The following is a 22,956-nucleotide window of genomic DNA, read 5'->3' on the forward strand; positions in this document are numbered from 1 at the left end:
AATCCAGGAAATCCACAAGCTAAAGACCTTGAGGCAGTCGATTTTTCCAGGCTGTGCAGATAAAGGGTTAGCAATCCCCGGAACACCCGGAGCCACTAAACAGGCTCAGAATTTACATAAGTTATGCATCTGCTAGCGGTTTGATTATTCCTCTGTCCGTAATGCAGCTTTTCGTACCTGAGAATAGGCTGGGGCGCTAGGATTAAATCTCAGCAAGCCTTCTGGTCCTGGTCCTCTGCTTAAACGTGCAAGTATTTTCATTGAAATTACTAAAATTATTAAAAGCTACTACGGTTGTGCCATTATGTGTTATAATAAATGTGCCATTTACTGTGTTGTAGATATTTACAGAAGTTAGCATGCTAACCAGCTAGTGGCAGCCCATCCTGTCTCCCAGTAGCTCAAGTGACAGTGACAGTGATAGTGAGGTGATGGTGAGTTTTTGTAATGCTGAGCTACCTGCTTTAGAGGGCAAAGAAGTAACCCCATCCTAAGATCATATTCCAACCTTCTGTCAGTCATGCTGACAGCAACGCTCACTGGGATTGAAACTGTGACCTCCAATACTACTCATGCACTCATATGTGCACATATGCGAAGCCACTAAAGGAAGGGAGTTGTGGTTAATTTTTCAAAATAGGGATGATAGCTGAAAACTGAACTACCATGTAGACAAAAAAGGTATTAGTTACCACACCAAAATAAGTGTTGTTTTTTTTATTTTCTCCACAATATTTTCTTTTTTTGCTCCTATGCTGACAGGTGCATTGTAATAAAACCTGAACTACCATGCATCTGAAATGCACATCTTACTCGTATGCATGTCGTATTGTTCAACATACTTTTGTCCTTGCATTCTTCAATATTTCCAAATAACGCTTATTTTCTGCATACTCGAGGATTCATATTGTTTGCTCAGCCCGTGCATAGTAAACAGCATGTTAGTATAGCTAGCCTCCTAAAAAAATGTACAGCATGCATAGTAAAGGAAGTGACTTTTTCAGCAGAATTCAATTGAGTATAGCTCAGCATGATGTTCTATTTATGGAAATTGAGTAGAACTTTTGTATGTTTCAACTCTTCACCGAGTCACCCAGACAGAGGAAAAACAAGAGATTAATTCACATGAACAAACTTGCCGTTTGCAAATCCTCTGCTTTTGGCAGTGGCCTTGTTCCGTACAGTATCCTTTTCCCCATGTGTGCTTTGTGTGCTTATCCATACGACTGATTTATGTCTCTATTGTGTTTATTTAATGCCAGTAAGTCCAGAATGTCTTAGGTCTGGCCAAAAATCTCACATCTCGATCCTCGACTGGATTAATTTCTCATGTCGTAATGGGAGTTTGGCTGGCGGGCCAGGCACGGAACGCTGACTGGGACGTTCACTGTGCACCTCGGCAGGAACGTGCTGTGGGAAAATGTGTCCGCGTTTGAGTGTGACACACTAGCCAGTGGAAGGTGGGGTGAAGTGTGGATGTGTAGCGGCTTCTCCCAAGTGATCTCGCGGAACCTTCTGAAGGCGTACAAAAACAGCAGACTGAGCAGGTGAAAACTGGCAAGTCACAGACCCAAGTTTTAGGTCTCAAAATTTTATTTCTGTTTTTTTTTTCCACTTTAACTCTTCATTAGCTGCTTGTGTCTTTTATTGCCAAGATCAAGGAGATGATCGGTTTCTGTGTAGCAAAATGCAGTGCACCGCCTCGTGTTTGTTAGCTTGGTGGTAGCGGTGGTGGCAACGTTAGCATCTGTGTTTTGTTGTCTTTAGTTGAGGTGTGACTGGATTCACACAAACACACACCAGCCTGCCCCATAACCACCTGTACCCTCAACGCTCTTCACCCGGAGCGTGTTTGTATAGTGCAAAGCTGGGAGAAAACAGAGATGCTAATTGCAGACACCCCGTGACGAGCAGCGCTAATTTATGTGCTCCGCTCCCAACTTAGACAAAGGGTGTTAATTACCTCCAGAGACCAACTTTTTATCGCTGCTCTCGTCTGTGTGAGGATGAGTTGAGTGGCGAAGTCTGATTCGTAGTACTTCGCTCAGAAACAGGAGTGTGTGTGTGTGTGTGTGTGTGTGTGTATAAAATCAGTCTTCTTTCATGTAGTTGTAGGTAGTACCTATTTTGTGTGATATTTTCAATTCCCCCATTATAAAAAGTAATTAAAGTTTCATGGCGGATTGTATGGAAGTGTGTCTGTATGTCAGTACATACTATAAATGAATTTCTTTAATTTTCTTAACCTTGGTCACTTGAAAAACGAATCGGCTGTACGCTGCTGTTGTGTGTGTGTGTGTGTGTGTGTGTGTGTGTGTAATATAATGAGACGTGAGGAGTAGAGTCTTCAGAGTGCCGGTGTGACCCCATCTGTCTGCCTCAGAGGACCCGGCTGGTTATCAGCAGGGCGCAGCTCCCTCAGTTTCCTCGGCTCCCCTTCTCCTCACCTTTTTGAGGAAGTGGCCCCGCCCGTCTGGCGGAGTGTTTACCGCTCGTCCGTAATCCCTCTGCATTCTGCAGCAACGGGCTTTGGTTCTGTCTCAATCCCCACTGAGACGTTTAGGCCAGTTTACTGCGGCACCTCTGAGGTGTAGCAACCTATGATTAAGATACTCCAGGACCTGCTGGATGTCACAACTGAAGCACTTTTTAAAGGTGTGCATCTAAACCCTGCTGGTCACGTTCAGGCCTCCTTTTTAATAACCATGTCCCTCACTTTGTTTTTCTTTGTGACTGCTATGCACTGGGGAAACTTTCTCTGATCTGAAGTTGCCTTCAAGGTCCATTTTAGCTGCTACAGATGAAGTGAGACACCATTAAAGCCATTCGTGCCACAAGAAATACTTCTAAGGCCATTTCATAGTGTCTAGTGTAGTGCAGATGTTTTAAAGCAGCATGGAGAGGGTGGTATTAACTTCCATAGAGGCTCAGAGATACAAAGCAGAGCTGAATAAGAAATTCTAGGGTGTGTGTGTGTGTGTGTGTGTGTGTGTGTGTGTGCGTTTGAGCGTGCATGCTGAAAACTGAATTACCACATGCTCTAGAGGTAATTTTTAATACCGATGGTTGATTTGCTATGGTGCACTGATCTCATCTACCACACTGTCTCTCTCGCTCTTTTTGTTTCTTCAGGCGAAACCTCACCAAACTGTCCCTGATCTTCAGCCACATGCTGGCCGAGATCAAGGCCATCTTTCCAGGTGGCCAGTTCCAAGGAGACACCTTCCGAATCACCAAGGCAGATGCTGCTGATTTCTGGAGGAGATCTTTCGGTGAAAAGTATGTTTTAATTATACATTTGAAACATACCAGTGCATGGAAAAAATATTTGGGGATTAACAAAAAGAAACATTTAATTGTGTTCATTGAATAGAATCACATAGTGCAGTATAGTAATAGTACATGTTGAATTTATTCATCTCAGAATTAGTGTTTAAAAATCAATACAGACACATTAAGCATATCCAATTCTGATGAAAGAAAATAAGCCCAGGCTATTTCAGTAGAGCCAATTCAGCTTGAAATTCAACCTGACATCTGGGACAAGAAAAGAAGTAGATTTCTGCATGCATCCACACAGGAGGAAACAGTGTTGTTTGGCTGCTAAAATCCAAGCGTTACCCAATGTCTAATTGGTCACTAATTCTGCTAATCGCCTACAACTCAAACCAACCAAATGTATCCACAAATCATAGCTGAACCAAAGAAACATAAACTGAAATAGGCTGAAATGGAAAGAGAATGTAAATTACGTGCATAACCAATGAGCCGTCTATGTTAATCATATGTTACTGGTGGCCAAAATACACTGTCTGGCACCCTGCCAATTATTATCCCAGTTTATCCAGATCCCGACCTGGAGAATGGTGCTATTCATTTTTAGATGAGGGCTTATTATGAGGCCCATTATGAGACTTTTTTTAATGGGTAGAGACAAACAGATGAGTTGGTGTGTGGTAGGCACAGTGTTGAGTTGTGCCTCAGGGGGTAAGACGAGGACTGCCGGTGTTTTAGGACTGCTGACGGACTCTCTCTCTGTCTCTGTCTCTGTGCCCTTCTCTGCTTACAAACCAGTTTCAACATGTCTACCCATGAGCCTCGGCTCCTCTGCCCTCCCACCCCTACCTCCTGGTCCCTCCTGTGCAGACACTGGAGCTGCACTTATTTATTTATATTGCCAACAGCTCTGTGCACTTCAGCTACTGCGGGCTCTCCTATTGGGCGGATAAGCTGCTTTTTGAGTGGCAGGATGTCGCCCAGACATTTTCTGTGAAGAAGCGGCTCTGTGCACTCTTAAGCTGTTCTCTTCAAGGACCGTTTAAGTGCTTTAATCCGTTTAAATATGGTCTTTTTAATTCATTCCTAGTCCCTGGGGCTGCTGCTGTCCATTTCCTCCATCATTCAGCACATTTCTTTCTTTCCCTATCTGTACCCCTCCCTTCCTCTGCGCTTTGAGTCTTTCTCCCTTCTTGTTTTTTTGTTCCTCTTTCCCTCTCCTTTCTGTCTTTCTCTGTGCTCAGTGTACAGTATCAGTGTAGAGGAAATGCTGATCCTTCTCTGGTGATTGGTCAGTAATGGGACAGCAGGTCTGACATCCCAGCCCCCCCATCTCGTGGAATGGAATATAAAGAGCGACAGGCCGCCCTGCAGCCCTGATATATTATACATTATCATAAAGCTCAGCTTCCCGCACTGCAGACAGGAAGTGTGCTTGCCATCGATACCCCTGACGGGGAGGGGAGAGAGAGCAGCTCTTTTTTTTTTTTGCCATTCGGGTGAACCATAAGCCTTACTGACCTGTATCTGTGCCCCGCTCTAGATTTTATAGCTCTTTGCCAACAAGTGTACCAAATTGTCTGACTACATGCAGCTATTTTTGTATTAATCGTTTTTGGTGATGCTGCCACAGGGGGCTGTAGTGTGAAATGGTTAAAGCAGTCAGGGAGGGTCGTCATAGCAACATCTGTGTATGTTTCCCCTTTGGGATTTAATGTTTTGAATGTTTTTTTTTCTCCTTCCCTTCACTTATATACCGTCTTCTGCTACTATGTAATCAGCATCTCATTAGCATTGTAGCATTAGTAGTGTGGGGGCAAAGAATACGTCCCAGAGGAGTAGCTAGGGTCTTTAGGTAGTTCTCCGTGCTGTTAAAATTCGATTGGGAAGCTGGCAGAACAGTTCACGCAGGGTGTGGCGACAACCTGTGTTCTGGTGCAGTTCTGCAGAGGAACACTATATGGAATAAGCTTTCATCTGCACCAACACCTGCCCTAGACATAACAACGTGCCTCTCTTCTAGACAGCCCTATATGCACTTCTCTACTAAATCTAAGAGATTGGGGCAAAATTACAAGTATTCACGTGTTGTGCTGGTGGATTGTTACCAAGTAGAGAATCAAAATGCAAAAAGAAGAAAAGTGGAGAGTGGGCAAATGTATTGACTACTGCATTCAAACAGGCTGTTAACTAACAAAAGGTTTAAGACCATGGCCTTTAAAAGACAGAATCTGCACAAAAAATAACTAACTTTCATGTCATTTTCTGTCAGGCATTCACACTGTCACTGACTTGAGGTGTGAACCTTCACTGGTCTTATGAGTTGAATTGATTACATTTATTAATGCATCAATTATCATAATGCATCCCATCAACTTTTCTACATTACATCACATTATGTTGTCATATACGTTAAGAGTTTAGGCCTGGTTCACATGGACGTCTGAATTAAGCGTTTTTCTGAGTGCAAACTGAATGCATTTTTCTGCTCGTTGGAGCAAATGAAAGTGACACGATCGTTCTGCACCACCGTTCGGTCTGCGGGCATCAAATAAGTGCTGCATAAAACATTTCTTGTCGTAAATTCTTGCAGTAATTGACGCCTGTTTGCGACAAACATTAAACACAGTCAAATGAAACTCTTAACCGAATGCATATGACGTTCGCAGGGCATTCATTTTGAACATCCGTGTGAACTCCGAACTCAGGTCAGGCCTCCTGATATCAAAAGCAATAACGTCTCAGGATTGTTGAGCTACACTAACAAGCCCTTTTTCTGCACACCGTCACTGCCAGGTTGGATGCAGTTTGACAGTCCCTTTTAATTTTTTACAAGATCCTCAGGGTTATTGGACTGGAATCTGAGCCAGAGGATCCGACAGGCTGTCCAAAACAAAAAAAGACAGCCTTATCCTAGACCAAATTATGCTGACTATAATATGGCATTTGCAAAAGATGTATGGAAGATAATAAGCACAAAAATTCTAATGGCAATTAATTCAAACTGAACATGTAATTTGATATTACATCTTGCAATAGGCAATTCAATGTGCAATGTGCTAATGAATTTTTAAATAATAAATAGAATAACAAGGCACTGTATATAATCAATATATATATTTCATATTTTTGCAAAATTTATCCCTGTATATTCTCAGTTTTCTTTCTTTTTATTTAGGGCTGCACGATTTGGGGAAAAAATACATATTGCAATTATTGAGATCAATATTGCGATATTCGATTGCGATATGATAAAGGGCACTTGCTTGTATATCAATGAAAAGTCGCATACAAATAACTAATAGTGAAATGTTTAATTTCAAAGTGAAACATACAAACTACTTATAACAACTTGAAATGCCCAGTGCTTTCAAAATACAATATTCTACAAAAAAAAAAAAACTCTTTACATTACTGTCGAACGACAAACCCTGGTAAAGCCAAACAACTGTTTTGTTTATATTTGGCCATTATAAAATCCCGTATTGTAGTTCTTATGTTTAACCAAAACGTTGTTTGGAGGCTGACTTGAACACAGGGATGCATAGCTTCGCTAGCTTAGCTAAGATTAAGATTTGTAAACTGAGGTGAATTTCTTTAGGAAACCTTCAAAGTTTGAGAAAAGTTAACTAAACAGCTAAGAACAGTCTAAATAGTTAATGCCTACGTTTAGCCAAAACGTTGTTTGGAGGCTGACTTGAACACAGGAATGCATAGCTTCACTAGCTTAGCCTAGCTTAGCTAAGGTTAAGACTTATAAAACTGGATTTTATAATGGCCAAATATATTCAAAACAATGGTCCAGCCTTACCTATGAAATGTAATCCCCCGGGATCTGGTTTGGAGTGTACAGCGGTTTGTGCAGCCCCAAGAGGGAGGCTGCACTTCTCTCCATAGACATGTATATGCTTCACTCCACAGCAGAGCCTATTGCAATATAGCGGCAACGTTGACGTATGTCTACCCATATGTCTACCCATATGTGAGTCACGAACCTGAGGTCTCCATTGAACGAATCGAAAGTCATGTGACCAAACACGTCACATTCGACTGAAGTGAGACTTCAGTCAGCTCGCAAACTTTGAGAGAATGAGTGATATGTTGCCGATTCAATCCATTTACTAATCATTTAAATCGCACCGTTTTGCGTTCATGTAATCGCACAGAATGACATTGCGATTACGATTGCGATTAGATTAATCGTGCAGCACTATTTTTATTTATGTGAGAAACATATTCTGTACCTGCACTGTTTTGACATTATAAGCTTGTGTGTTTTGACATTATTTAAGCTTCATAAATCTTACTCACAGGCTGTTAATCAACCACCCCAATATTTTAATGGCATTGACAATCAAACATAACTTACAATTGGACTTCTTGGTGTTTGGTATGGGTTCAATTGCAAAAATACAATCTTAGAACTAACAAATGCATATAGATCTGTGTGGTAATAGTTTGTTTTGGAAAAGTTAAGAACATGGTCACATCCAGACATGTGAGGCAGCTCCCCCACATTTAAATTCCCCCCATTCCTGTCATTCTGTGTGTTTGGATTACTGGAACCTAGCGTTCTTGCTGCTTCAGAGTGAGAAGCTATTAGAGCTGAACTCACCCTCTCCAGCCTCCACCCACTGCAACTCTGAGCTCCTGCTGGACTAGATCCCATGTGGTGTCTACAGAGGGTGTGGCACACACACACACACACACACACACACACACACACACACACACACACACACACTCGTTAGCTGGCAGACAGACCTGAGTGTGAAATGGTTTCCCTCTCACAGCATGAGTGTACTTTCTGATGTAGAGTGGATTGCTGATTGTGTGTGTGTGTGTGTGTGTGTGTGTGAGAAAGAGAGAGAGACACAGATACACAGTCCAGCTCTTGCAGCAGCAGCTTTTTACTCTACTGCACAAATGAGAATGTGAAGGTTTTGTATTATCATTTCATAAACATTAATACCATTATCTAATATCTTACCTCTGAATTGTTTAAGTTGCAAAAGTTACCAATTAATCGTTTTGTTGAACCAACTTAGGGTTTTTATATATCTAAATAGTCTGCCATATTTTTATGTATGCAGCCTGTGTGTTTGTTGTGTCTTAGCAGTAATATCAACCTTTAAAGGAAAGATCAAATATATAGGGGGGTAATTTCTGCTTTCACTTTGAACAGAGCCTTTCTATAAGAATATTATGTGATCCTCATTGTTATCATATTACAACGCATCAGGTAATGGGACTGAAATTTTATTAAATGCATGATAAATCTCTCCTAATGCATTATTTATTTATCCTTCTAAAGCTCTCATTTAAATTCAGTTCATGACCAACAGCCAATGTAAGTGAGGTTTCCAACGGCAACACCACAGGCCACCGATCGAGATCCTTGCCCCATGTCCAGGAATGGTTTTGGTTATTTGTAAGCGTTTTTGGCATCATGAGCATGAATCACTATGAGTCAAGAAAATGGAGACAGGACATTGTTTTAATTGTTGCCAAATTAGGAATATATTTATCTGATCATTTCTGGAATTTTTGTGTTTACTCTGGTGCAAAAACATAACCTGGTAATAAGCAATGTTTCAGGGGTTAAATTGTTCACAACAAGGACAAACCTGTCAAACCTCACAACCAACTCCACCTATTATTAAACTTCATCCTGTGGGTGACACCTGAAGACAAACTTGATGTGGCATGACTGAGCATGAAAACTGTACCCGGAATGTGTTGTGTGGTGTCTGACTGATACTGTATGCACTTCTGTATATGTCCTGTGTATGTGTGTGGTGTATTTGTATATACACTGTGTGTATTTGTGTGTGTGTGTGGTTTCCTTGTTGACTGTGTATTTGTGACTTTGCCTGTATGTTTGCGTGTGTATACGGTGACTGTTTGTGCTTCTTCTGTAAGATCAGTCTGCTGTCCACCATTAGCAGTGTCGAGATGTTCAGTGGTGTACATTCTGTCCTAATGGTGTTTATACGTGTTGCCCTCGGAGTGTCATACAGTCTGACTGGCCCAGACACCGCTGTCCTTCTGCAGGAAATGATGTCCCCAGCTGGGCGGGGCTCCTGATGAGATGACCTGGTGGCCAGACCTCCTGCTGCAGACCGACCTGTCCCAGGGCATGGCCATCGTGCTGAGGCGCTGTAATTGGCTGTGACAGGTTCCCTGTGGGCCTCTTGTGGGCGCAGCAGGAGGGCCACTGATTACTTCTGAAGCAGTGGCCATTTAATCGATCTAAACGGTTTAACTGAACCTTCACCTCACCTGCCTGTCCCGCTGCACGCCATACCATCTGCTGTAGAATGTAGATATAAAGAGTGAGCACATTAGACCTTATGCTTCATGTTAGACCTTATGCTTCATGACCGCTTAATGAAGGACAGGTCATACATTGTTCTCTTAACATTCTTCAATGTAGCTTGGTATTTCAGGTCTGAAAACTTGAGTCAAATGCAGCAGGGCTGGAAACTATGATTTGAAATGAAGTAGCCATAAGTGTAATAAAACTTTACCCTCAAGAACTCTTAACTGAACCTAAATCAAACAATATTTAAATTATGAGGATTGCATCTGAGAAAATATCAACGTCTCCCACACACATATTCAAGCTCTGCTCCTTGCCCTTTGTAATTAATCCCGGTGATTTAAAGTAAATATCAACCCACTCTGCAGGGTGATTTATTTGGAAGAGTGGGCGGCCTGGTGGTGTGTTTTGTGTGTGTGTGTGTGTGTGTGTATATATAATTTTTATATATTTTTTTTTAACTCTTCTTGCTTGTGTGGTTATACATTTGATCAGGTTAGATACGTGTTGTTTTTAATGAGGAGGATCTCGCATGTGGGAGGTGAGAATGGAGCTCTCCTACACCACATGATTTCCCTTTCATTTCTCCTCAATGGGGCTCCCCTGTCTGCTCTTTTACACACCTCAGCACCCAATTTGACTCATTCGCAGACTTGTTGTGCACCAGAAATGTATCACATGTCTCCTCCTGAAACTGTATTTGAGAATTGCCAGTGGTCTTACCCCAGCACTTAATAAATAGGTCCTGCTGGGGGATCCATCATGTTAAACATGCCCCTTGGCCTGTCTGAAGAAACAAATGTGCCCCATTGCTCTTTAAACAGGGGACGTCTGTAACGGCACCAGTGGCTATGAGAGAGCAGGCTGTAAGAGCTAACACATGGAGGTACTTAAGAAAATGAATGTGCTCCCAGGGTCAGTCTGGGATGGCAGAAAGAGGTGCCACAGGTGACGTCAAGATGAACGCCTTCAAATTTTAATAGCTGCTAAATCCCAGAGACGGCACGTTAATGGGATCTGCCAAGATCATGCATAAGTGTTTATTGTGAATCAGTTTTCCACAACCGTAACTTATCTTAAAGCTACTAGTAAGGTGTACATTTCCTTTTTCTGACACAAGCTGTTTACATAGTCACATTCTAAATTATTTTGGACAGAAAATGTGTTGTTTCAAAGGCAGAATCCAGTCATATGCAGCTAATCAAGCATTGAAACAAACTGCTGTGGAACATTTCTCTTATTTGCAACGCAAGAAAAAGAGCATTCTCCGGACTCGCCTGGTTTTGTCTTTGTACTGTAATGCGACTCCATTTCATGTTGTGCAAATTGACTTTGATAAATAACCTGCATGACGAACTTCATGGCCTGTGGAGCTTTTTGTACCAAGAGAATGTTGTATTGAATAAATATTGAATCATGGCACTTGTATGATCTTTTTCAGACGGTCGTCTTTCACACTGCTGCTGTGTTGAGAGTTTTTAAATATTTCTGTTTTTGCTGGGAGGGACGCTGCTGTGCCTACCTGCTTGCCTACCCACGTGTGTAAAGATGAAATATTTACTCGACGTCCCAGTTTGTAAATTAAAGAGGGGCTTCCCAAACGGTAGCAGCCCCTTCCGTCTCCACCATTAGACCCCCCGTGAGCAGATCTTTATAAGCACTTCCTCTGAGTGGGCGGAGTTTATACAATAATAACCCAGTATGGTTCCTGGAGTCCTGCAGTAGGCAGTATTTACTGTGTAATACTACACTATAGGAATACTGACACTATTTTCAATATGAAATGAGTGGGCTGTAATGTATTTCCCTGTCAAGACACAGCTCAGCAAGGCACAGGTCAGATTTGTTGGCATTTTTGTTTAATTCCCATCAGACAGATGGATTGCTCTTCCCGCAGTTCACGTCCATAGCTTTGTTTTCATAGTGCTACTTTGTTGTGTGATGTCCCTTTGTCCCTCTGTATTTTATGTGGTGAGTGGATGGAATGGCGTTGTAGTGAAGTGCCTCCTCATTCTTCACACATGAAGTCTTTCGGTGACAGTTTGCCTCGCACCTTTGGCGCCTCTGTTTTCGTGCTGGAGGATTCATGCAGGTCTTGGTCTGTGGTGTTTTTAGATCTGCTGCAGCTCACAGGAAACAGACACCCATATGGGTCTTTCTGAAACCTTTACACTAACATCATGTCCCCTATTTAGTTTTTCCTAAATTCTCTGTCAACCCCCTCATAAACTGGGGGGATTTGGGAACTTTTATGTGGAAAATGGTTCTTTTCAAAGGTCATTTTTGTAGCTTCTATTTGCAGTAGCTATGTAGGTCAGTGGTGTTTACATCATGTGTACAGTTTACACCCTGCTCCACACTTTACACAACAATGCTCCATTGCTGTTCTAATCAGGGGTGTGTACTCTTATAGGCCAAAGAGGTGACGCAAGATTTTATGTACAGAAGGTTTGGAGGCTTGTTATTCAAACCTGGACACAAAAACATGATATTATTGACCCATAAATCCTTTTTATCTATAATATAATTCACTGTGTTGGTGCAACTGAAAACCGAAGAGTCTTGTAGAATTTGTACCTGAGGTTTTAAAGGATCAAACCGCTCTGTGTTTCAGGACCATAGTGCCCTGGAAACTGTTCAGACTGTGCCTTCAAGATGTCCACCCAATCAGCTCTGGGCTGGAGGCCATGGCCCTCAAGTCCACCATCGACCTGACCTGTAATGACTACATCTCCGTCTTTGAGTTTGACATCTTCACCAGGCTGTTCCAGGTACGTCTCACCGACACTGCGTTTTCCATTCGCCCACACGCCAAGAGAAACTGGGTGAACTTTTCAAATGTCAGATCACCCGTCTTTTTATCAGTAAGAAAACCGAAACGAGGGATCACCTCTTCTTCCAGCGTGGGCATCTGGTGTCATTTTTACACAGCCTGCGTGCGTCACCCAGCCCTGGGACCTCCTCGGTCTTATCCACCATAGGCCCTGAAAGTCCTGGGTTCCTTCACTGGGGTCTTAGTGGTGCTAATTTTCCACACATTCAGCAGCTCTGGGCATGCTGGGTAAATCTACAGAGCCTTATTGTTTCTGTAGGATCAGTAAGGGGAGGGATGGAGGCTGGGAATGTGATCGGGCTGGATTTCCTCATGTGAACAGTCTGTAAATTCGGAGCCTCTGGGGCAGACTGCTGGAACTTGGGAGGACATCTGCTCCTCTGCTTCAGCCAGGAGGAGCCCTGTGGCCCTGCCTGCTCCACCCCACAACCCCCCCCATTCACTTGCCGCCCTCACAGTCTATTGCACCGCAGCCTCATCTGCCTTGCAGTGGGAGTTAAAAGAAGGCACGCGGTGATATGAATCGCTCTGGTGAACTCGGTGCTATTTTGACAGAGTGCAGAAGGGTAGACGTTGGTATTACTGGTGCCTGTGCAGGCTGCGCGGTGACACTAGTCATAACACGAGCTGCCTACACATGTAGAATTTTTGACTAATCTGCAGTTGCATCTATAGCAATGTAGAAATTGATTTGCCCAGGAAAGGCTGGCCTCTGGTACATTTTCCCTCAGAACGCTCACAAGCTACGGCCAGCGGTGGCTACAAATCATTTACTCGTTTACTTGAGTAGAGATGCCTAAAGTAAAATATTACTCTGGTAACCGCCCTCCCTTTTAAAGGTCCATATAAGAAAAGTATTTGCCTCCAAATGCACTGAACTATGGTGATTTTATTATCTCTCTAATGTCCCATTATCATTGTTTTAGCAGGATTCTTTTAATAATTTTACAGCGTCATGGTTCCAATAAAGTGCTTTGTGCATTGATTGTGCAATGAGTAGTGTAGAAACAGTATCCATATATAGAAGTGCCCGGAATAGCAGGATTTGAGAAGAGGCACAGTTTTGGTTTAAGGTTAGTTTGTAAATTAGTTTGGGTTCAATAAAAACTTTAAATACTCTGGTTTAAAAATTATTTTTTATGTTCTAAATGATATCTGTCCAAGTCAGATTTACTGTAAGGGGAACTCGTGTGTGTATATATGCAGAAGGCCCATGGCAGTCACATGACTGAAAAAGAAAAAAGTCTCTAATTGGTTATCTTAGTTAACTGGTTCCTTTTCCCACATTTTTCTTACAGCCTTGGGGCTCCATTTTGAAGAACTGGAACTTCCTAGCAGTGACACACCCAGGGTACATGGCATTCCTGACGTACGACGAGGTGAAAGCCCGTCTGCAGAAGTACATCAACAAGCCTGGCAGGTAGACTGTGTGTGTGTGTGTGTGTGTGTGTGTGTTCAGTGCAGAGGTCAGTACCAGGGTTAGAGTAGCTGTCATAGATGCTCCATCTGTTGCTGAACTAGAACAGCTGTTATTTATTTATTTATTTACTTATTTTTGAATGTTTTTATTTATTTATTCGGTCCAGCTCTGGCGCGCTGCCGCTGGTGCCGCCACTCTGTGTGGGAGGAGTCGTGGAACTGTTTAATTAGCAGAGAGTTCCCAAGGCCACTGGCAGTCAGTTCTAAATCTGCCGTTCGGCCGACTGGACTAGCTGTGCAGAGGATACAGGGAGCTGCACTCCATGGTGATTAAAGGCAGCTCGGCCGTGTGTAATAGGCGGGTAGTAAACGTTGGGTGCAGGGTGCGATCAGAGGGGGGTTTTCTTCTGTCTGGGCGAGCTCAGGGCAAAGAAGGTGACTAAAACAAACAGAAGAGACGGAACAACAGTGGGTGGTCTGTGCAGATCCTCCTCTTGAATCACTGCATTCAAATGCCGAACTCCTGAGAGCAGGGAGCAGCTGTCTGTGGGGGAAGAGCAGGGAGGGGGCTGCTGGGACCGTGCGGAGCCCAGGGGAGATGAGTGGAGCCACTGCCTCCCGGATCGAGTTCACTGAGCAGAAAACACCAGCCTACCATGACACATGCAGAATATACATATTTAACACATTTAACACATAAATAACCATGGCCATCTATCCCAAATATGCAGTTTTTATTTCGAAACATGAGTTATTGCCTCAGCACCTTATAAAGGTGATTTTGTCATTAGAGCTCCTTGTCACACTCTTATCTCCCACTGATGGGAATCGGCTTTTCTCTGCAACGAAACCTCGACTGAGCGTGGAAAATAATGAACCGTGGCCATTTTAATTACTCACCTACAGACCACAATTTTTTCCAACTTTCACTATCTGCTTTATGATCAGTCTTCCTGCTGAAAGCGGCAGATGAAAAAACTAAAAATAAATACATAATGGATTAAAGTGGCTGTTGCTGCTTCACTGGGATCAGATGACGGTCAGCTTTCTCACTGTTTCAGCCTGTTCCTTATTCATGTCGTGCTTGCCAGTTTTTTTCTTTTTTTTTTCCCCCCATCCTTTAATTTTTTTTTTTTTTTTACATTCAGAACCTTTCTCAGTTCTCAATGCAAATTAATTATTAATATTAAGCTCTAAAATGTCAACTAATCGTTTTAAACAAAGTCTAGTAGGTTTTGTCATTTCAACCACATACACAGTACACAGTGAAGCCAGACAATGTTTCTACAGGACCATGGTGCAACATACAACAACAAAGGACTACATACATTTCCAAAAAAAAACACTGCACACTGAGCATGGACCACTCACACAAAAACTAATTGAAGTGGCCATATGTCCTGTACAATTTAAATGTGCAAAAAGACATCGATAGAGCTATTATTGAAGGATGTTGTGAGCTGGGCAATATCTAAAAGCAATGGGTGATACATGCCATACTCTGTATATGTGACAGGTCATAAAATTTCATGTATTCCAAAGACTTTTAGAATACATATGAAATACATTTTTAACTGCATATTTAAAACTGCTGTGCTGTAGTATTATGTAGTTTATTTTTCTTCGGGATGGTGAATTTGTCAAATATAATGCATTTTTCTTCTGGCATATCATCATAAATATGAATGAAGTATTACCATGAATATATTTTTTTCCCTGACTGGCATCCACATCTCCATTTGAATGAGCAAATGTGAGTTTAATTTTATGTTGCAATAGTTGTTTTTTATTTTATTTTTTTATTTTCTAGAAACACAATTATTCTAAAAATTGCCTTGTTAAACATTGACAGTATAATTTATTTTTTCTATTCTAAATACATATTACCATTCCAAAACCCAAAAGAAAAAGAGAATAGGCCCTTTCTGATCTTTTGCAGTTGTACCTATGCTTTTTCTAGATTAAAAGTAGCATTAATGTAGTAAAATCTTCCCCGTCACTGTCTCTCGCTGGTGCACTCTCGACTCTTCCCATCATGCAGTGTGTTCTGGCTGCAACAGAAGCTTAGTGTTTCCTGATCCCTGCAGCGTGATTACAAGCGGTCGACCTAGCCTGCTTTAATTTACGGTGAGGTAATGACCACATCAGATGAGGCCAGCTGCTTTTCTTAACGCGGAATTTAAACGTCACCTTTATAGTTCACTGTTGTGTCTTTGTTAAATTGCTTGACCTTGAATTATATCTCTGTCTGTCGTTACAGAGTTTTATTTTTGTTTTGTTTTTTATCAGCGCTGATGCAGTTGCAGAACTTGGGTAGTTTGGTCTTTCTGTTAAGTGTTCACAGTAACATTGCGCTCTCAGAGGTGTTATTTGTGTTCCTGGCCGGCTTGATACTCTGCCACTACTTGTGCAGTGCAGTGTGGGTGGAGGTGTGACCTGCTGTGGGAGTGTAATCTAGGGCCTGATTGCAGTTGCTAGACATGTTATTATTGCTGCAGGTTATTTTGAAGGTTTGAAGCTTCCTAAGACATCTGGTGTGCTTTGAAAGTGGTTTATGCTCAACAATGATGGTGGAAGGGGCACAGCAGTGTTTGCTGATCAGCACTGACCGCAGCACAAACCGACTTACTCATTGCTGCCCACTGTCCGCTGCTAGAGCGCATTTCCTGCTTTTATAACCTGTTGCTTAGCAATGATGGCAAAAAAAACTGTTCTTGTGTGAAGCATCTGCTGTTTTCGATTTCTGGTTTACTGATATGTTTATCACCCCCCAACACCTCTTTTCTTCGAATCCCCACAGCTACATATTCAGACTGAGCTGCACCCGGCTTGGCCAGTGGGCCATCGGATACGTCACCAATGATGGCAACATCCTGCAGACCATCCCCCACAACAAACCGCTGTTCCAGGCACTCATTGATGGCTGCCGTGAGGGCTTGTAAGTTCTCTTTCTGGCTAATTACTTCAAGTATTGGGAATTGAAGAGGCGTCAACGTAGTCCAACGTATCTCACCTTGCTCTAGAGCCAGCTTACTGCCTATAGATCAGTCTCAACGTTACAGTCATGGTTCCGAGAACAACACAAATACCGGTTTTCACAAAGTTTGCTGCTTCTGTTTTTTTTATGGCAATTTATTCTCCAGAATAAATAATGAAGAGTGATCAGATGAATTGCAAAGTCCCTCTTAATCCCCCCAAAAAACAATTTGCACTGTATTTCAGCCCTGCTACAAAAGGACCTGCTGAGATCGTTTCAGTAACACAAGTGAGAGTGTTGAGGTGCACAAGGCTGGAGATCATTCTGTCATGCTGCTGAACGAGTTAGAATTGCAGACTGGATGTTTTTGAAAGGAGAGTAATTCTTGAAATCATTGTTCTTCCTCTGTTAACCATGGTTACCAGGAAACGTGTGCAGTCATTGTGTTACATAAAAAGGCGAGGAAGCTGCTACTAAGATTGCACCTAAATCAACCATTTTGTCAGATCATCAAAAACTTCAAGGAGGAGACGTTCAAGTGTTGTGAAGAAGGCTTCAGAGTGCCCAAGAAAGTCCATCAAGCACCAGGACCGTCTCCTAAAAAACTAATCAGCTGTTGGATCGGGATGCCACAAGTGCAGAGCCTGCTCAAGTTTGGTGAACAACAATGCCCTTTCCAGCACTGTGGAACTCCAAACACTGATTATGAAGGAATGGGTCGCCATCAGTCAGGATTTGGCCCAGAAGTTGATTGCTAGCATGCCAGGGTGAATTGTAGAGGTCTTGAAAAAAAAGGGCATCACTGCAAATATTGACTCTTTACATAAACCTGATGTAATTGTCAGTAAAAGCTTTTGAAACTTATAAAACGTATATTATACTTCAATACACAGATACAATTGACAACTGAAGCAGCAAACTTAGTGAAATCCCATATTTGAGTCATGCTCAAAACTTTAAAATGTAAACTGCTGTCCCACTGTGGTCCTTTGGTCAGAAATGAGATGGTATTATTGCATCGTACAGGCTGAATCCAACCTTTAATGGGAATTTTAATAATATGGCCCGAGATGTGTTCTGAATGTTCTCGTTCTCAGACTAGTCATGTACTCGCTGTACCAACGCTATCAGTGCTTTATCAGTCATGCCTCCCTCAGCCCATGACTCGCAATAACGCCAACATTGTTGCAAGTGACCTCCACCGTTTTGATGTCACAAATGGCCCCGGGAATTTTCTGTAATTTTTTTTGTTCCTTCGTTCACTAAAGAGTTGCTTCTTATTTTGCCTTACTGCTGTCAGGAGGGAGTCTGATATCTTGATCAAATAGCCTGTCTTTGTCCATTTTTCTTGGCTTAGTGTATATTACAGCCACAATCACAGTTTAACTTTTCATCTCACACTCGAGTGCCTTCGGCAATTGGGCGACTATTGCAAGAAAAAGAAAGGTGGCCCACTTTTTTCCATTAAGGACATTAGCCCCGCTCGTGATCTCAGTTCTGGTGGAGTGATTTTAAATCTCAGCCTCATGACTCGGGTCCCTCTCTGTTCTCGTTCCCTGTCCGCTGCCGACTGCTAATGTGGCCTCTGCCCCCCCTCCCCTCAGTTACCTGTTCCCCGACGGGCGCAGCTACAACCCCGACCTGACAGGCCTGTGTGAACCCACGCCGCACGATCACATACAAGTCACGCAGGTTAGTGCTGGGAGTTTTCCTGCATCTTCAGTTCGAGTCATGGCTGTGTGTGTGTGTGTCTATGTACGCCGCCCCCATGTTCTTAACACAACTCTTTCATAATGTTATTAGAGTGTAAATATCACAAATACTTCAGAATACTGGTTCGGAAATGTACATTTACATCTACAGCATTTTTCCGACGCCCTTATCCAGAGCGACTTACAATCAGTAGTTACAGGGACAGTCCCCCCCTGGAGCAACTTAGGGTTAAGTGTCTTGCTCAGGGACACAATGGTAGTAAGTGGGATTTGAACCTGGGTGTTCTGGTTCATAGGAGAGTGTTAACCATGTACCCTATGTAATGTAACAGCATGTGAAAGGTGATGTAAGAGTTTAATTAATATAGCCGCCACAAGAAAGACAGATTGAAGACTGATATGTATTGTTCAACCAATACTTCACTTTTGTAAAATAATGTGTTAATGCAAACTATCAAATATTGAATGGTTTTCTTTTAAAAAGCTGCTTTTTCAACTTCTGCTCTACACCAGTGGTGTGAAACTCACAGGCCAAACCTCCCATGAGCTACATCCCGCAAGATCACTTTATAAAGATCTTAAATTTATATGCACCAGCGATATGAAGCACTGATAACACACAAACTACAGATCTGCAGCTGAATCTGTATAGGAGCAGTTTCCACTTCGACGGCAAATGGGTTGTGAAGCAGCTCGAAATTCTTATTTCGAGCGTCAAAGTCAGTCAGTTTGTCATGCAAAGTGCTCACTGTTAAAATGTTTAAAATAAAAATATTTAAACAATTCTGAATTGTGTTTGTGCTTAACAAATGGATCTTTTACTTGTATACACACACACACAGAGAAATAAAGTTGCCATGCAGCCAAAAGACCGTCTTCCAGTGTTGTCGGTGCTTTATGCTTTGCATGTTTTAGGAGATGGAGCAGGACTGTGAAGTTAGCAAATAATTATAAATTTCTTACAGAAGCTTTAGTAGAATGTAATTTGCAATAGAATTTGTGTATGTGTTGCTGACCTGTGTTTTAATTGACCTTCGTAACCCAGGAACAGTATGAACTCTACTGTGAAATGGGCTCCACCTTCCAGCTGTGCAAGATCTGTGCCGAGAACGATAAGGACGTGAAGATCGAGCCCTGCAGACACCTCATGTGCACTTCCTGTCTGACGGCCTGGCAGGTGGGTGTCACTTCCTGGCCCTTTGTCTCTCAGCGCGAGCCTTATCAATTGGAGCTGTGTTCAGACGTTGCTCGCCATTCAAAGCGTGCTCCAGATGGGCCGTACTTTTGAAAGGAGTGTCGTAGATCATGCGGCAGGGTCCTGTCTCTGGAGAGCTTTGCATCTGTAGGTCTTTTGTTGAATGCCACGCATCAGCACATTAGAGCTTTGATTCTTAAACAGGCCGTACTGTCAGAAAAAGCCCAAGTGTATACAGAACGTTGAAGACATTTTGAAAAAAAAGAGCCAAAGAGCACAGCCAAAAGTCTTCAGTGAGTGCAGAATGTCAGGGTTCTACGTGTTATGATCTTTTGGAACAGCCATGCGGCGGAAGAGGATGGTGGCAGAGTGCTTTTGTGGCCAAAGTGTGTTTGCAATTACCGCTCTAATGATTCATTAATCCCAATGCCAGCGATTCTCATAACCCTGTCCTGCGTCGTGGGACATCTGTGCAGTAGACACAAGTTGTTGACCTTGGAGGCCACCGAGGCGTCACCACGGGAACGGGCCACTGATAACCCTCACTGTTAACTCGGCCCCATGCCCCTTCGCTTGTTTCTGTGGAGCTGCTTTAGATTCTGCTGCACTTCCTCTTGTGTCCCTTCCTGCCATCTGTGCGTCAAGGACTGGTCCGAATGCGTGACTCAGAGGGCTGAATCAGAGGGCCATAGTGGCATTGTTGCTGCATTCCGAGTTTTGATGAGGTACGATGTCAAAGAAAATGTGTGTCCAAGATCTTCAGTATATATATCTATATACTGGTATATATATCTATCCTGCAATCCTCATCCTCTCTAATGATAAAGCATTCTCTCTCACTCTGGGCTGTTAAATAGTGTCGGTGAGATGGTTTATGTGCTATAGTGAAAGCAAAGTTGGTCATTTACAGTGGGCTTTTGGAGCTGGCCAAAACATGACCAAAAACATGCCAAGCTGGTGTGGAAAGGCTGATGTATACTCGCTGCTAATTACTGCTTATTACTTATTACTAAAAAGTGACTCTCATGGCATGGGTGAGAAAAACAATATTTTACAATGTCTACAGGAACATGTTAATACAAAACAATTCTACAATTTAAAATAGTCATTTATCAAACTGTCCCCTGGAATGGCGCAGAAAGATGAATTTCAGGCCAAACCTCCTGACCTCCTGTCTTATAAGGCTGGCACCTGAAAGTGAGGTGTAAGTAGAGTAAAGCCCCCCCAACTTTCCATCTCATCAGGCGGCAGAGCTGCTTTCACCAGATGCTGCCACCTGCAGATGTGTGCTCTTGTCTGACAATCAGATTATGCTGAATGTATGAATGAATGTATAACAGGAGAATTCGCTTGGATAGACCCTCTTCCCCCTTCTTGTACAGATGACAGATCCTCTTCTCTCTGACAGTGACTAATTAGGATTACGTTTCAAACAATGCTTTGAAGCTTTGCCCAAGTCCCCAACCAGATGTCTGCCATGATGCTCTTTTTGTTCTTGTAAATACTGACACACTTTGATTCTGTGATTTAAAGCAGAGGAAATGACATGGATTTTCTTCTTCTCTCTCTCTCTCTCTCTCTCTCTCTCTCTCTCCCTCTCACCTACTGTCCCTTGTGCAATCTGACTAATCTACCATGCGTAATCTGTATATTGCACCAAAGCCTATATGATGAGTGAGCAGTTTCCTTCGTAACTGGTGCGTGCGTTTGCCTAATTTAGTTAGTGAATGTTGGATTTTAAAATAGACCGAGGCCTGCAGGTTCTGCTGAGTGGAACCATGTGTCCTGCAGCTGTTTGTAATCTCAGTGGTTTTTCCTTCCAATCCTACGGCTAAAACAGCTTTCCTCATAGCTCCCCAGATCATTTTGATAACGTGTCTGTGTAATACACATGTACACACACCAAATATTACACATTACTAAACTGGTGTTTTGGTACGAGTGTGAACAAAGCTGTTGTCTATGATAAATGGGTTGATTTGTGGTGCATGTTTTGCAGGAATCCGATGGGCAGGGATGCCCCTTCTGTCGGTGTGAGATTAAAGGCACTGAACCCATCATTGTGGACCCATTTGACCCTCGAAATGATCATGCCAAGTGTTTCTTCCTGGATTTAGATGATGATGATGAGCGAGAGGAGAGCCTGGTCATGAACGGACTGGACAGCATCAGGAGGGTATGTGTGTGTGTGTGTCGGTGCTGTCTAAAGAAGAGCACTAATCTGAACTCACCTTTGCTCCTTGAATTAATCCAGGACATGGGTGTGATGAGTCTTTTAAAAGGCTGTAATAAGTGAGCATTAAAGGGCACCTTGAACAAAACAGTCTAAATCTGGTTAAATGGGAAGTGTTTCACCTTTTAAGGGGTTTGCTTTTTGTAGAGTGTTTACTGTTAGACAGTTGGGGTACACAAGTTTAGTAATTTCGCCGCTATATTTAAATGAACAGGAAGTCCATGAGAGAGGAAAAAGTCTTAGATAAAGGGTGCCTCCTGGTTTTCATACTAACTGTCCAGTCTGTGTTGGGTGGTTGAAGCCTAGTCAATAACACTCAGCTAAGAACCGGAAGGTTCAAACCCCACTTACTAACATTTACTAACTAAAATAATTATAAAACCCAACTGATTGACCTCTGATTTATTCTGAATGGACAGATGATCAGACTTATGTCTAAGTAATATTTCTTCCCTTTTTTCCAAATATGTGGCTAATTAAAGGTTGTACATTCTGGTACTACTGAGAGATACTGCTGTCTGCCATCTGAACATCTTTGAAAGTTTTCTGCAATTCTTGTAAAAGGAACATGGCAGTGGACCAATAAATGATCCTTGTGGAACTTTTATATAACTGTTCATTGGTGCATTACAAATTAATCTGATGGTTGTGGAAAATAAAACTGTTTTAGATATGTGTAAAACCAGTTTCCAACTGGTACCAGAGACATTGAGAAACCATGAATTGCCTTATTGCTCTGCAGTGTGTTGAGAATTCTCCAGTGATGTCGCCCAACTCATCACCGGGTGCTCAGCGAAGGAAGGCAGTCCAAGACTCCCAGGGTGTGCAGCACCTCAACCTGCCACCAGTGCCCCCCCGACTTGACCTCATACACAAGGGTGTTCGCTCCCCTTCTGCCAGCCCGACTGGCTCTCCAAAGGTGGGACTGGTGTATGTCATAGATGTATGATGCTAGAGCGAAGCACACTCACCTGATGGATATAATATAT

General features: G+C 42.6%; 1 protein-coding gene across 1 annotated transcript in view; it reads left to right on the forward strand.

The window, feature by feature from the left end:
* cblb (Cbl proto-oncogene B, E3 ubiquitin protein ligase) overlaps window positions 1–22,956 on the forward strand; it is a 53,838-nt gene that overhangs the window by 21,436 nt on the left and 9,446 nt on the right. Inside the window, exons 3-10 of the mRNA XM_028982306.1 lie at window positions 3,133–3,279; window positions 12,213–12,369; window positions 13,730–13,851; window positions 16,651–16,788; window positions 18,432–18,519; window positions 19,585–19,716; window positions 21,734–21,910; window positions 22,710–22,886. Of these exons, the coding sequence (XP_028838139.1) occupies window positions 3,133–3,279; window positions 12,213–12,369; window positions 13,730–13,851; window positions 16,651–16,788; window positions 18,432–18,519; window positions 19,585–19,716; window positions 21,734–21,910; window positions 22,710–22,886 (1,138 nt within the window). The remainder of the gene's footprint in view (window positions 1–3,132; window positions 3,280–12,212; window positions 12,370–13,729; window positions 13,852–16,650; window positions 16,789–18,431; window positions 18,520–19,584; window positions 19,717–21,733; window positions 21,911–22,709; window positions 22,887–22,956) is intronic.

Source organism: Denticeps clupeoides, chromosome 6 (genome assembly GCF_900700375.1).
Source record: "Denticeps clupeoides chromosome 6, fDenClu1.1, whole genome shotgun sequence".
Classification (NCBI taxonomy): Eukaryota; Metazoa; Chordata; class Actinopteri; order Clupeiformes; family Denticipitidae; genus Denticeps; species Denticeps clupeoides.